General features: G+C 33.9%; 1 protein-coding gene across 1 annotated transcript in view; it reads left to right on the top strand.

Annotated features, from left to right (window-relative positions):
• Positions 1-16,754, top strand: part of Ns1 (Nucleostemin 1) — a 231,282-nt gene that overhangs the window by 159,642 nt on the left and 54,886 nt on the right. The window contains exons 11-12 of the mRNA XM_090396775.1: positions 1,400-1,542; positions 15,800-15,936. Of these exons, the coding sequence (XP_090252901.1) occupies positions 1,400-1,542; positions 15,800-15,936 (280 nt within the window). The remainder of the gene's footprint in view (positions 1-1,399; positions 1,543-15,799; positions 15,937-16,754) is intronic.

Genomic DNA, 16,754 nt, shown 5'->3' with positions numbered 1-16,754 from the left:
GAGAATCATGAGACTTGCACTACATGTGTTTATGAGCAATATTATCTGTATAATAGCTAAGTCTGAAATTTCCAATTCTAATATCAGATTAATGCCACTTTCTTTCATAATGTGATCCATATAGATGATGATTAAGAGTTCAGATAATATATATCCTTGTATATACACCTGATTTTACATCAAACTGCTTTCCTGATTTCCTTCAATTCTAACTGCTGACTTACAACTTAAATATAGACTATGTATTGCCCTGTATTCCATTTATCCCATATAATAGTAGCGTTGGTAGTGTAGAAAAAAGAAAAATAGCTTTTTTTACTAGACAACTTTTGTATGAATTTAATTTAATTTTTATTTATTTACTTTTTTTACTTCAAGAGGCTGTGCTAAGTAGGCTATGTAGTTTTAGATGTGATGTAGCTTGGTCTGGTTTGTTGCTTGTAGCTGCAATGTAGCAGTAGTATATACTGTAGATGTGTATATATATACAGTATATATTCCTGAAGTTGACCTTAATGTAAAGGTTGAAATCTAGAATTTTATTATTAAAGTTTTTGTCTTCTCAAATGATTGTTAACTCTACCAGTTGTATATAATGGCTAGTATCTCCTGAATAGAAATCTTGCAAGTACTTATTGTTATTATTATTAGCTGTGCTCTTTTCTCCAGATTTTCTCTAAATAATTTTGTATGCCTGTAAAATTCATTTCCTGCTCTGTATTCAGGTTCTCAACTGCCCTGTATAATGACTCACAAAAATTCCTCTTCCCTTCTAAACTCTCCTGTGAAAGGGTAGAAGGGAACAGTCCCATTTTCCATTTTGAAATTTATCCTCATTACTCTACTTGGAATTATGTACTATTTAAGAAATTAATTTTTGTGTTTAATATGAATACGATAGATTCACGTTCTTTTGCATAAATTATGATTTGGATGTATCTCATTTATTTTAAGTTCTTTATCTCAGTAATATCTTTTTTTTGGATGCTTCTTATGTTGTTGTGCCTATATTCAATTCTGTTGATTCTGAGGTTGTTGTATTTGACTTTTCATTATCATCCTGGTTGCCTGACAAAAATAGTGTATGGACCTTATTGATCTAGGCAGCACTACAGCTGGCATGATGATCATTGTTATATCATTGTTGTGATTGATTTATGCCAATACAGTTTAATTGGTAAAGTCTCAAATTTACCTGTCTATTGTATATATATCTAAGTGGATACCCAATATTAAGATTCACCAGTTCTCTGCATTTGCTATATAGAAGTTTTCTCAATTTACCCAGCCTTCATCCTTAAGCAACTCATTAATGTTCTATAAGAAAACCTTGAATAAATTACAAAAAAAATTTTTTTTTTGCAATGTAAACTTTATAATCTGACATTTTCATTTTTAGTTAATGCTTCACTATCGTGTTCACGAATTTTCATCTCCTCATGAATTTCTCAGTATTCTGGCACGAAGAATTGGTAGACTTAAAAAAGGAGGAATACCCGATTTAGAAGCAGCTGCAAAAAAAGTTCTTCATGATTGGAACAGGTAATAATCATTCATAATCATATACCTAAAGAGATTGAAATTTCAGGTTACTTGCTAAGTAGAATGTTATAGTTGGATGCTTATATTTTTGAAATTTGCAATTGATTAAATTTACCTTTTTCTAATAACAGTCTCACTTATCAAGGGTTGTGATTAAATTGAATATTGATACCATGGATATGCAGCTTAGATGATCTAGATCAGTGGTTCCCGAACTTTTTCAGGCCACCGCCCCCTCGAATCCATAAACTCATTGTCAGTGCCCTCCTGTGTTACCTGAGCCCACCCTACATTCAGAAAAGTGATTCACACAACCCATAAGGAATGGTAATAACATTTAAAAAACAAATTATTAATTTATAATTTAAATTTATTTTAAATCCAAAAAAAAAACACATTTAACTTTAATAACAACTTTACATTAAAATCTAATAAAACATTGTATAATAAGGCAATTCAATAGCAGCTATTGACTTGAATGTTCTGAAAATCCTTAATGTGATGGATGGGTTTCATGGAGTGATACCAGTTTTCCTATGTCTGGTTTAATATCCACATTGAGTTATCTGGAGTCTTATTCAAATTAAGTTGATATTGAATCCAACATTATTTCAAAGCCGAATAGAGAAACCACAAGAGTTTCATGCCGAATATAGAAACTATAAAAGTTTCAGCGGATCCAAACATAAGCAAACCTTTTATGACAGGGGCAACTCGTAGTAAAAGTGGAGTAATACTGATCACTATCCTTAGTATTTTCCCATAATGTAAAAGACATCTCTTAGTGGACATGCATAACATCATACATGTCTACTAGGAGATGTGTTTTATATTATGGGGAATACTAAGGATAGTGATCAGAACTTACTTCATCTTTACTAAGAGTTGCCCCTGTCATGAAAGGTTTGCTTATGCTTGGATCTGCCGAAACTTTTGTAATTTCTATATTTGGCATGAAACTCTTGTAGTTTTTCTCTATTCGGCTTTGAAATCTCTATGCAGAAAGAGCAGAGATCTCTTTCTGCAACCAAAACTCTTCATAAGATTTTAAGATTTCTTAAAATTTGGCATCAGCTCAAAGTCATTTTGTAGCTCAATTAGTTCTTCCTCCATGGCTCCCACTACCTCAGTATCAGGAAATGGATTTATTACCTAATCTGGAACCTCCAACGAAAGTAAATCCTTGATCTACTGGCCTTGTCAGGATGTACTTTTTGAAATGTTCAATTATTCTGGAAGGCTTCATGGCCTCATTAGAGAAGACCCTTTCACAAATTGGCACATTGGCAGCTGTTGGTTTGTTGGTGCTTGTATGCATCCATATTTTAGGTATTCAATGGTATACTGCCTACATTTCTTCTTTGACATATCTGCATCTGCCATTTCTATTCTGGAACATGCAGAAACAAGCGTACATACATATTTGAAAGAAGTTTTTGTAAATAATAATCTTTATCTTTATATCCTCACAATATAACAGAACCTATAATTTGCCAAGCTGTGACACAACATTTACATAGCTAAAAGCTTCACATTTTTGTTCAGTAAATAAGAATATGGGAAAATACATTATAACACACTCAGTACTATTAAGGTAAAAAAGGACCACTTCAGAAATTACCAACAAAAAAACTCAAAAAATGTCTTACCTCCTGGTGCCCCCTTAAATAATCCTGCTACCCACCAGGGGGTGGTACCGCCCGCTTTGGGAACCACTGATCTGGATAATGGAGAGATAATAAGCTTCTGTAGAGATAGAGACCAAGGATGGTCTGGATCAAAGACCAGGTATTCAGGAAGATATGTTTACCCATCTTCCACCAACACAACTATGAAAGATACTGTAAATAAATACAGTAACTTTTCAGATAAAAATATATCTCCCACAAAAAAATACTTAAACTTCATCAGCATTTTTAACCTTAACATAAATAGTGTGCCAGGCATCAAAAATAAGAAACTGCTTCAACAACTACTCGTATAGATATAGGTTGTACATTTTGGTTGCATTCATGTCTTTCTTCAAATTTCAATAACCATTTTGATATATTATTTATTTCTGAAGCTTAATATTTTATATTCCAGATACCAAATAGTGAGTACATCTTTCTTGAGGACCTCATTGTTCATAATTCAGATATGTTTCTTTTTCTCTAATTCCTGATTAAGCTGGAAGAAAGGCTGAAATATTTGATGTTAGTAAGGATCAAGCACAAATGTCCATCTACCATTCAGAATACTGGATAATTCTTGTTACCTTTCAACATTTGGAACATCTAGCTAATCTACTTAGACAACACCTAAGGTCATCAGAATCTTACATCAAAAATTCTTCCCATTTTGTCCAAAAACTATCCAGTTTAGACCAACCATTTACTGATTGGTAAATCTTTGCAAGTTCTGAAGTTGTATCCCTCTTTACCTGTTGATGATGTTTAGATCTTAGAGACCTCTTTAGATCTTTCTCTCTTTCCACCATATGTCACTGACTTATTTGAACATTGTCTCCATTCTAATTTTTTTTCAGTCAAATAATGTTTTTTAAACAAAAAATTGGATTTTGCCATGGGCAGCCCTTTCTTCCTTCAGCTGATCTTTTCATGGAGAATTTTGAAATGCTTTTTCTAACAGAAACAAGTATAAAATCTGCAATATGATGAAGATATGTGGATGACATCTTTATTATTTGGAAATATGGCCTCTCAAGCCTGCAATAATTTCTACATTCTCTTAACTCTTACAAACCCACTATCAGATTTACATTAGAACTTGAGAAAGAAACTCCCTTTCTTTGATGTTCTCATCACTAAAAAATGAAAGTGGTGTTATTCTTGGTGTGTATCATAAAGGACGTTATTTTCATACCTCATCTCTTCACCAGCCTTCTAAAATATTAGGCATATAATCCACTAAAGAATAGAGCAGTTTCTATTATGCAAAATGATGACTGACTCGAGACAGAACTCCAGACTCTAATTTTGTTCTCAATGGCTAGTCCAAGAAAACAGTTAACATTTTATTTTTGAACCCTTCTTCCAATAACCAGAATATCCAATACAGAGACTCCATTACAATACCATATATTGGCAGTTTATCAATTAAAATAGCATCTCTTTTCAAAGATAACAACATGAGAGTAATGTTAAACCAATTCAAACTATTTCTAACTTCCCGAGGTCTCCTAAAGATAGTACATCTTTCTACAGATACCTTTGATTATTTGGAAATCCATGCTCATGTGGTTTGGCCCACATAGGAACAAGCCATGGCATGGATTTCAGTGAGAAAGAAGGCACATATTGCAGATGTTGACCTCAAAAGAAAAGACAGATCTGGTTTAGCTAGTCATACTTCTAATACCAACCATGCAGTTGATTAGAGCCTTTCAACCATGCTTTATTTAGAAAATAATTTTTATTGAGACTTCTGAGGGAATCTATTGTAGTCATCGATTTGCACAGATCACTGAATAACAACCGTTAAATCTTTTCGTATTAGCGATTTCAGTTTTGCCAACACCTTCTATCACTTCAGGCAGGTAGTTTTATGTGACATGTTTTTACATTTACAGTTTAGCATGAACTTACCCATTTGTGTTGTAGCAGTTTTTCAGTGTTTAACTTTGTAATTTTTGTATTTATATTTGTTTTGATGTATCTAACCCTGAAGAAGCCACCAGTTCTCTTTTAGGTGGTAAAACTAGTTGTAATTTATTTAGGTAGCAACTAATAAATTCTTATGTTTTATGAATTGAGAACTTTTCTTAACCATCTCTCTTTTTAAGTATGCTGTAGATCTTAGCTTCCCTATTCTGTTCTGTTGGAAACAGAACATCCTTTCCAACAATGAGCTGTACATTCAGTAAGAAAACATTGAAACTAGAATAAATTATAATGTATTTGAGAATGATATAAGAAATTATCAGCTACAATATGATGATCTGTTATATGAGGAATTTATCAAAATTATTAAATGTGCAGGGAGATAGCAAATCTTGATATATTCAAAGAAGTGCAAAAAATGATCATAACATTAATGTATCATTAATTGTATATTAATGATTGGGAACGATTTGACAGGTGACACACAGCTATTTGCTGATGATACAAAGATAGATAGGGTAATCAGGAATGCTGCTGATATGCAGTATTTGCAGAATGATTTGAACTGGAACTATGAGCTTCGGGAAAAGATGTCAGTAAATGTAAAGTCATGTACTTTGGCATGATTAGATATCCAATGTCATATTATGTTGGTGGGATTATGCTGGAAGAAACGGATCATGGTAGGGATCTTGGAATGATATTAGAGTAGTTTCTGTAAAGACCTGATGGTAATTGATAGTCCATAAAGACCTGATGGTAATTGATAAGACCACACTTGGACTATTGTGCTCAGGTCTAGTCTTCTGGTTTCTGTTGTGATTCTGATACAGTGGAGAGAGTGCAAAGGAGAATACCAAAAATGATACCAGGATTATGGAATACTGATTATGAAGACAGATTGAGAATTTGTAGACTGCAGACAGGATAAAGAGAGGGAGGAGTTATATGATTGACACTCACAAACTTCTAAAAGGGTCATATGGGATTTCAGTTGATGGAATTTCTGCCATTTTTGTTGCTATGACCAATCCTATTTTTAATATATGTAAATGATTTGTGCGAGTACAAAAAGTTTGTACTCGCACAAATACGATTTCATTTTTGACAAAATGATATTGTTTTATTATTAATACGGCTATTTTATCCTGTTTCTGTTTAGGGGTGTCCCCTTATTTTAAATACATTGGCTATATATTCAAGAATTTTTTAGGGCATTATAAGTGTATTTTAGAGGTAAATATATGCAGACTAAAAGAGGAAGAAATTTTGCACGTACTTGTTTGGATGTTGAGATGTCTTCGTTCTCCATACTTCTGCTGTTAGGCCGATAAAGTGGGGGTAGGATAGGGAAACGTGGGGGGGGTGGAGTTTGAGGCAAGGTGGGAAAATTAAATTAGAAAACCCGGGTTTATTTAAAAAATTATATATATATATATATATATATATATATATATATATTATATTATATTAAGGGTGCTTCTTTGGGAAAAGGAAAGGATTTATGGGAAATTGGGCCAGTGGAGAGTGTTAACGGGGTGCAAGCCGTTTCGATCATGTATCGTCATCAGAACATTTCGGGAAAAGTGTAGGACTATGTCATGTCGGCTTGGTATCTGCCTTAGAGGGACTTTTGTTTGTTTTGGTGCGGGGTGTTGTGTTTGATATCCTTTGCTGATGACACAGCATTAATATATGCTAAAATGACACTTGAGGATTTAGAAAATCAAATTAATCATAATGTGAAACTAAATAAGTGGCATAGCAGTAATCACCTCAAGATTAATACCGATAAAACTAAATTATGTATATTTCTCCTTAACAGATATGCTTGATCAAAATATGTAAAATGGCATGAAAGAAATTGTACTGATATTCAAAATTGTAACTATAGATTACTCAAAAAAAAAAAAAAAAAATCAGTAAAGTATTTCTTTGCATATTCAATAGCAACCTGTTTGCCATTCTTAACATTTTGCAATTACAGAAACTTTATCTATATAATTATATACTAAAAATGTAAGAAAATTCTTCTGTATATAATATAGATTATGGTTTATGCAGTAGCTGGAACTTGCTGGTAGTTTCAAAGGCAAACAGAGATATTTTCACAAATCTTTTGAGTACTTTGCAGCAAGTGGCTACAATAAAATGCCTAACAAAATAGTCTGTAATGTGAGAATATGATTTGAGAAAAAGATTGAAGGATTATGAGATATTATTCTGCATGTAATATATTTTGTATCGAATATATGCCCTCATAGATTAGTGACTGTATTTACATTTGTTTTATAGTATATTTTTATAGTATGCTGGTCCAGTTGGCCAAATTGTTGGTATCCACCCTCCAACCAACAAGTCGCTGGTTAAAATCCTGCCATGGGCATGGATGTTTGTGATTGTCTTTACATGGGAAATGAATTTCATTGCCTGGTGTGAGACCACTGTTCTGTTTTTGAGACTATTTTGTTTTCTAACTTTGCACAGAAACAGTGCTACATACCATAGCACAGGATAAAACATCTATATTTAAGTTTCATATCTTCAAAGGTGCACATTATTTCTATTGTTATTTGTCATCTATATCAATAAACATAGAGGATAGTAGCTTTAGACCTGAAAATCTAAATTGAAGAAGTTAATCTCAGCTTTTTATGCAGGTGATGTTACATTCCTAAGTAAATCCAATACATTTTTGCAGATTACTTCACTTTGGATAATTATTTCAAAAGATTTGGCATGAAAATCAGCAATAAAATGACAAAAAATATGAAAATAGGAGGCACATTGAAAACATCAACTGTGTGGAGAACCTCAAGAATAAGAAAAACATTTCAGTTTTTTTAAGCAAGCAAAATTTTTAATGTAGATAGCAAATTAAATATGAAGATGGAAAATAGATTAGGCTGGCATGGCAGGGTTTAACTGAATAAATTTATATGAAATAGAGGATGAAAATAAGAAGAGATGTGGAAAAAATTTCAATAAACTTAGAAAAATCACATACTTGAACAAGTAAAACAATTTACATATTTTGGCAGTCTCATTACTCACAGAGAAAACACTTAATCATTTTGTAACACCATAAAACATAATAATATTGTAAAAAACAATTTCTTGGAAAGAGTCTCTTCATATTCATACTTAGGTAGGTCATCTCATTGATCTAAACTGTGGACTCCAAAAGGAAATAAATAGAAGAATTCAACTTGCCTGGAGTGCATTCAGAAAATTGAAAAGCATTTTTCAAAACAATGATATCCCACTCTGTTTAAAAAGGAAGACATTTAACCAGTGTATACTTCCAGTCATCACATATGGTTGTGAAACTTGGTCTCTAACAAAAGAACTGACAAATAAACTAGTAACAACTCAAAGAAAAACAGAGAAGCTAATGCTAGGCATCACATTAAAAGATAAGAAGCAAAACACCTGGATAAGAAGCCAGACTCACTGACATCATTCTTCACCATAAGCGACTAAAATGGAAATGGGCTGGATATCATCCAGAAGAGAAGATGAGCGATGGATCACTATACTGATGAACTGGATTCCAAAAGAAGGGAAATGAGGTTGAGGATGTCCTAAAAGAAGGTGGAGTGATGAATTGTCAAATTTTGTTGGGAAAAATTGGTCAACCATTGCCAAGGGCAGAGAAAGGTGGTAGGAACTGAAGGAGGCCTTCATCCAGCAGTGGACGAAAATGGCTGAAAAGAAGAAGAAAAAGATTTCTCACAGCCTCAACAACACAGAAACAGTAAAATAAAGACTTAACAAAAGATGTTATCAGTGCCATTGACAGTAGGACATAATGGCACATTTTGTTTATGGATGATTTCATAGTCCATATATATCTGGTAATTAATTTACGGAATTAACAACGCATATGAAGTATATTAATTAAAGATACTTTAATGAATCACTTCTATATTTCGGCAATGTCACATTGCCATCTTCAGGAACATAAAGATATTTATGTTCCTGAAGATGGCAATGTGACATTGCCGAAATATAGAAGTGATTCATTAAAGTATCTTTAATTAATATACTTCATATGCGTTGTTAATTCCATAAATTAATTACCAGTTATGTCTAACCAACGTATAAGTCTTAGTACTAGAACCATATATATCTGGGTGGAGGAGGATATAGAGTTATACAATTTTAGTTTGTATAACTCTATACAAAAGAGGTAACATTTTTAAGGAGCCTATGGAATGTTCTGATCTGTGCACTGATCCCATCAATGTCTATAGGAAGGTAGGTAGAACGATCTAGAAGTAAGTAATTTAGTAATTTTGATTTCTTGAAGAGCTTCAGATTCTTTCCTTGAGAGGTTGGTTTTTGGTGGTTTAGCAAGGGGTAAATGTGAACCATTACACAAAAGTTAAAAAAAAAAAAAAGATATGGAACATGTAAACTGGCATGGGTCAGTCATTGTTCAGTAAGTGTGTGAGATAGTTGACAGAAAAGTTCGTCAGACATATGGAAAGATCTAACACACAATTTCCAAATATCACAGAATCATTCCTTGGTTTCTGTTGAGTGTGCATAGTGAATGGATAACCATCGTAGATTCTTTGATATTGCAGGCATTGAAGTTGTTTTCTATATAGAGGACAATGGTTATTCACTCACGAGGCACACTCCATAGAAACCATGGAAGTAGCTTATTAGATCTTTCTGCACATCAGACTTTAACTTTTCTGCCTACTGTCGTGCACACTTACTGAACAATGACTGATTCATGCCAGTTTCCATGTTCCACGTGTTTTCTGTTTCTTTTTTACTTTTATGTAATGGTTTCTACATGTTCCTTTTTTTTATTTAAAAAAAAAGGGTTCATGTTTACCCCTTTATTGTATTTTCTTGTTTTTCTTAACCCAGAAGAATCCACTAGCATATGTAGCAAAACCAGTTGATATAATTATTATGGTGTAATAAAACCCAACATAGATTATTTTATATCAAGTAATAATAATAATAAATACTCATAATATAACATGCAGATCTGTTAATGAAGAGTTCTAAAACAAAAGTGAAAATATTGGTATAGTGCGTTGATACTGACATTGATTGAAGAAAGTATGCATATTTCTAAGTTTTGCATTAAAAAAAAATGGCAGTAGTAGATAACAGAGTCCATCCACTTGAAAAAATTGTTTTTGACATGAACTATCATCATCATCATCATCAAATTCCTGCCATGTACCCTCAAGGGGTGTACAGGATATGATAGTATTACATGAAAAAATTACATCATTACTAACTTCCTATCTACAATTTTCCTCCAAATCAGTCTGTTACTTGTCAAGACTCCAACATTATCAGATCTTATATTTCTATCGTCTAAGGCACTTTGTCCCATATCAATCCACCTATATCTTGGTCTTCCTCTGGGTCGTTTTCCTGCCAACCTGGCAGAGAACACTTGTTTTGCTAATCTTTTCTCTCCCATTCTATTTAAGTGACCATACCACCTGAGATTAGCTCTGCTAATGCATTCCTGGATGCTGACAATGTCAAGTTCTTTCCTAATCTCCTCGTTTTTAATATGATATTGCCATTGATGCCAACTGTTCACGCCTCTAATCTTTCTCAGGACTCTCATATCTGCGGTGTCTAGTCTTTGGTCAAGTGTTTTACTTCTGACCCAGCTCTCAGATCCATAAGTTAAAACTGGTTTGAACACTGTCTTGTATTCAGCTAATTTAGTTTTCCAACTAATTTCTCTCTTATTCCATATGAATTTATTCAATTGACTTCCCACCATACCAGCTTTGCTGATTCTGTTGTCTATTTCTATATTTAATTTACCATCTTCAGTAAAAATCGTGCCTAAGTAGCTGAAATGTTTTACTTGTTCCACAGGTTCTCCATTCACAACACAGTTGACATTTTCAATGATTCTGCCTATTTTCATTGTCTTTGTCTTTTTATTACTGACCTTCATACCATATCTATTACAACAGCTATTCAATTTAGTCAGAGAATCTTGCAGACTTATAGCAGATTTATTTAGAAGTATAACATCATCCGCATAAAGCAAAGAGCTGAGATTAACACCACTAATTTTGATATCAAGTTTAATACCAGTTTCTTTCAAAATGTGATCCATATAGGTAATGAATAAGAGAGGGGATAATGTACATTATTGTCTGACACCAGATTTAACATTAAACCATCTTCCTGTACTTGCTTCAATTCTAACTGCTGACTTACAACTCAAATAAAGACTAAGTATTGCTTGATATAATGCCCCATTGACACCATATAACTGCAGCGTATTGAATAGCTTCTCTCTTGGCACCTTGTCATATGCCTTTTCCAAATTGACAAAACTTAAATACAGATCTTTGTTATATTCCCACGCTTTCTCGACTATTTCTCGTAAAGTGAAGATCTGATCCTGACAGCCTCTATTTGGCATGAATCCAGCTTGTTCTTCACCCAACTTTTCTTCCACAATTCTTCTCAACCGTTTCTCAAGTATACTTGCATAGATCTTGCCAGGAACACTCAGTAGGGAAATACCTCTGTAATTCTCACATTCAGTTTTATTTCCCTTTTTTTATATATGGGTACTATGAGAGCTCTACTCCAATCATCGGGAATTCGTCCCTTTTCAGATTTGTTCCAGTAGCTGACTTTTTGCTGTTCGCCCTGGTTCCCTGGTGAAAACAACGGGGGCCTTGTTTAACCGAGCGATGCCCCAGCCGGCATAAAATTTTGTCATGTTGTACCATTATTTTTTATTTTGGTTTAACCAATAAGAACACAATTTGAATGGCTAAATCCCAAATTGCCAGCCCATCCTCGTTCATTCAGTATCTAAGTAGATACCCAACAGGGTGCACCACGAGGTGAGGATTGGACATTAGGTCAGAAGCCCTGGTCATTTCTCCGCATTCCTTTAAAGGCTATGTGGAGGTCTCCTCTCAGTTATACAGCTCTGTCCAGGCTTTCTGAACTATGCAGTGCAGCCACTGTAAGACTTTTATACCACCATACTTCACCATTTCTGGTCGAATATCATCTACTCTTGCTGCCACATCTACTATGTGGAGGTCTCCTCTCATTTATACAGCTCTGTCCAGGCTTTCTGAACTATGCAGTGCAGCCACTGTAAGACTTTTATATCACCATACTTCACCATTTCTGGTCGAATATCATCTACTCTTGCTGCCTTTCCACATTTCAAGCCTTTGATGACTTTTTCTACTTCAAGTATGGATATGTATTCCTGACTACATGCCTGGTCAGGGTTTTTTACCACTGTGCTGTCATCACTGCTTGTTTCATTTAGCAGTTTTTCAAAGTAATTACTCCGTACTTCAAGGATATCGTTTTCTCCTGTTTTCATGTCACCTTTGTCATCTCTAACTCCTTTTACAGCACTCTTTCTTCCATTTCTAAGCTTCTTCAACAACCTCCAGAATATTTTGCCTCCTTCTTGATATTTATTTTCTATATTCTTGCCAAAGTCCTCCCATGACTTTTGTTTAGCTAGTTTTACACAGTGTTTAGCATTCTTGCATTTGTCTCTATATTCTCTAAGAGCACAAGCTGACTTCTTTGACAGGAACTTTTGGTATGCTTTCTTCTTTTCCTTCACTGCCTCTTTAACTTCCTGTGTCCACCAGGGAGTACTGATTTTTTTATCCTTGCAGACAACCTCACCACATGCCTCTCTGGCAGAATCAATCAATGTTATCTTCAGAGTTTGCCACTGAATCTCCAAGGTTTGATTCCTGTTCTCAAACTCTTTCATTTTTTTCCCAATAATCTTTCTGTATTTTAGTCTACAGTTCACATCTGAGAGCTGCTCAACTTTTATTCACTTTAAAACTTTCTTACATGTTATTGTTTTCAATATGAAATTCAATTTTATCTTGCTCAAGACTGGCGATCACTTTCAATTTCAAATCCTCTGTACACTCTGGTGTCCTTACCAGTGGGAAAACCTCACTATCAACTATAACATAGTCGATGAGACTTTTCTTATTCCTTGCCTCTTCTCTCTATGTGAATTTGTGCACATTTCAATGTTGGATCATTGTGTTAGTAATAACCAGTCCATGTCCTGAGCAGAAATCCAACAGGTATTTGCTATTATTATTTGCTTTGCTCTTTTCTCCAAATTTTGCCAAAATATTTTTGTATGTCTGACATTTCCTACTCTGCTATTTAGATCCCCCTACAAGGACCAACTTTTCCTTTTCATTGTGTCAGTTGCTTTTTCTAAAGCATCAAAAAATTCTCCACTTCTACCTTGGTAAAACCTTCTGTGGGACCATAGGCACAAATAAGTCTCATTATCCATTTCCTCATTCTGATATTTGCCCACATCACTCCACTTGAGACTGCCTGCCATTCAAGAAGATTAGCCTCGTATTTAGTGTTGAATTCTATGGCTACTCGTTCTTTTCCTTGATTGTCATTGTCTGAATACAACATTTTATATTTATTGCTCAGAAAGATCTCACAAGTTTTTGTCTTTTTTGTTTCAGTTACCCCTATTATGTCGATCTAGTACTTATCCAATTCCTTAGCTAGCTCCATTTCTTTGCCATTCAGGCTTCTTACGTTGATAATACCGATCTGTAACTCTGGTGATATTGAGTTGGAGTTTGTTTTCAGATTTGTTCCAGTAGCTGACTTTTTGCTGTTCGCCCTGGTTCCCTGGTGAAAACAACGGGGGCCTTGTTTAACCGAGCGATGCCCCAGCCGGTATAAAATTTTGTCATGTTGTACCATTATTTTTTATTTTGGTTTAACCAATAAGAACACAATTTGAATGGCTAAATCCCAAATTGCCAGCCCATCCTCGTTCATTCAGTATCTAAGTAGATACCCAACAGGGTGCACTACGAGGTGAGGATTGGACATCAGGTCAGAAGCCCTGGTCATTTCTCCGCATTCCTTTAAAGGCTATGTGGAGGTCTCCTCTCAGTTATACAGTTTTGACCCTTAAGCACCTCTGACATCAACTATCCTATTTTAAATTTAAATAATACTAAGATAATTTTAGAATAGAATATAGAAATATCTCTCGGAGATCTGTTTCAATATTTTAAGTATATCATCTAATGGAATATCTGACAGTAATCACAGACTATACTCAAATTCATTAGAGTATCTGAATGAACTAAGTAATGGTCTGCAGTCTTTTGTTTGAAATGCTATTGATGGGTGGAATGGATAAAGACATTAAGTTATTCCATCTGCGTAATGTTTTTGTCAGTTCTGTCTGGAAAAGATTGAAAACTTAGTTTATTTTAGTACCATAAGTGGCTAATTATTTACCATAGATCTGAGAGGAATGTTAGCATTTTCTATTGTCAGTGATATGTTGTTATTATATCGGTATTTCCAAAAAATATGAAGATTCATCATGTAAGGCCCACACTAAACTCAATTTACATATCTAAGATGCCTTTCTTTAATCTTATTCGGTGACAGAGTACCTTCTGATGAAATAAACTGCTAATAGCAGCTTATTTCACCTGCTTATTTTACCACTCTCGAAACAAATAATTTACTTTTCACTTCCTTGCTAAGTACTATTACATAACTTCCAGGGTGATTTCTTCTCCATTATCCCTGTCATATACTGAAAAATTACTTTTGTATGTACTCCATAAAAACTCCTTTTGTAACTTATATTTATGTCATGTTTCCTGGTTTTGTTTTCAATGACAAGTAAACTTTGTAATCCATTTATCTTTTCTTATAGAAAACATTCCATTCCAGAGAAAATTCATCTTTCTTTTGGCTCCTCTTAGAGATTTCCATATTCCTAAGAAACTTTGGCTACCAAATCTGTGTGCAGTAATCTAGATGTGGTCATATCAGCCTTGTAAAGAATGATAATAATTTCCTTATCCCTGTTTTTCCTTGTCTTTCTTAACATCTGATTTTTAAGCTTTTTTTTTTTTTTTTTTGTGATCTGTCCACCATCATCCTCAAATTCCTAGTATTGTCAGTTTCTTACAATATAGTTTTGTCTTTTGTAATATACATCATGTCATCCATTATACTTTGCCCATCGAGAGGGGTCTCTTCATCACCTGCATTATTATCCTCCTCAGTTTAGAATTATTATCAGCAAACCACTGGATATTCTCCATCCAGTCGTTCAATGATAGTTTAAAAGTAAATAACAGATCATTTAACAAATAATATTCATTGCTCTGTAGGATGATCATTGCTCTAACTTGTATCATCATGAATAATTGTTATTTCTTCAGTGAAGAGACTTTATATTTGTTCTCTCTTTGTAATGAGGAGAGAATTTTTATTCAAATTTAATTGAAATTTGAATTTACTTTGAAACTCAAGGGTTAAAGCCAAATTTCTGTATTATAATCAATGCTACATAGAAAATCCATAATTGGGAATTTGTTTGGAGCAACATCATAGTTGTTGCCTTGAGCCAATATCAATACCTGATACTGCTGTCAAAGTGGGACTGAGAGGAGGTTGGTGAGTGGAGTGACTTGAAGATTAGTATTACTCCCCTCATCTAAGTGAATGCTTGCATTGAATAACTGTTATTTTTATTTATTTATTTTATTTTTTTGCATTACTAAATATAATACTTTTATTTTTAAAAATAAAATCTTACACATTTTATACGCATATTTGGTTTTTAGTGGGAAAATTAAATACTATACCCATCCTCCTGAAAGTCATACACTTCCTATCCATATAGGGGCTGAATATGTTGAAAAAATGGAAAAAACATTTGACATAAATGCCCTTCTGGAAGACGAAGAAGTAGAATTGAATGGTAAGTTATATTTAGCACATATGCAGTCTTTTATAAAAATAGAGAGAAAAAATCAGATTATTTTAAGTTATTTATGCATTGTATACTCCTCTAAATTTTCAATTTTAGATAAACTTCATAAGACTCTTGATTCCACCATCAAGTTCTGATTTTTCTCACCTTATAGATAACCATAAAACTCTAGTTGAATCAATCAAGTATATTTGAATCTATAATTCACCTATGAAAACTTAACTTTCCAATGTTGATTCTTTTTAAAACTTTCTTTCATATTTTCCCTCTTTAATATGATATTCATTTTTATTTTACTCAAAATTCAATAGTGGTCACTTCCTATTTCAAATTCCTGTATATTTTTCTATCCTGAACAGTTATGAAGATATCACAATCCATAATGTATTGTAGGGGGTGCTTAAAGATCAAAGCTATGTAGCTGAGAGGAGACTTCCACATAGCCTTCAAAGGAATACAGACAACCGACCAGGGCTTCTGACGTAATGTCCAATCCTCACCTTCTCATGGTGCACCCGGTTGGGTATCTATCTGGATACTGAACGAATGAGGATGGGCTGGCAATTTGGGATTTAGCCTACCAAATTGTATTCTTATTGGCTTAAACCAAAATACAAAATGATGGTACAACATGACAAAATTTCATGCCGGCTGGGGCATCACCCTGTTAAACAAGGCCCCCCCCCCCCGTTGTTTTCGCCATGGAAACAGGGCAAACAACGAAAAGTCAGCTACTAGAACAAATCCTAAACCTTATTCCAACTCGACATCACCAGAATTCAAGATAGGTGTTATCAACATAAGAA

The sequence above is a fragment of the Typopeltis vanoorti genome, chromosome 1 (genome assembly GCF_054136105.1).
Source record: "Typopeltis vanoorti isolate ZY-2024b chromosome 1, IOZ_Tvanoo_1.0, whole genome shotgun sequence".
Lineage (NCBI taxonomy): Eukaryota > Metazoa > Arthropoda > Arachnida > Uropygi > Thelyphonidae > Typopeltis > Typopeltis vanoorti.
The sequence above is the reverse complement of the archived record's forward strand: the minus strand, read 5'-3'. Positions and strand labels throughout refer to the sequence as shown.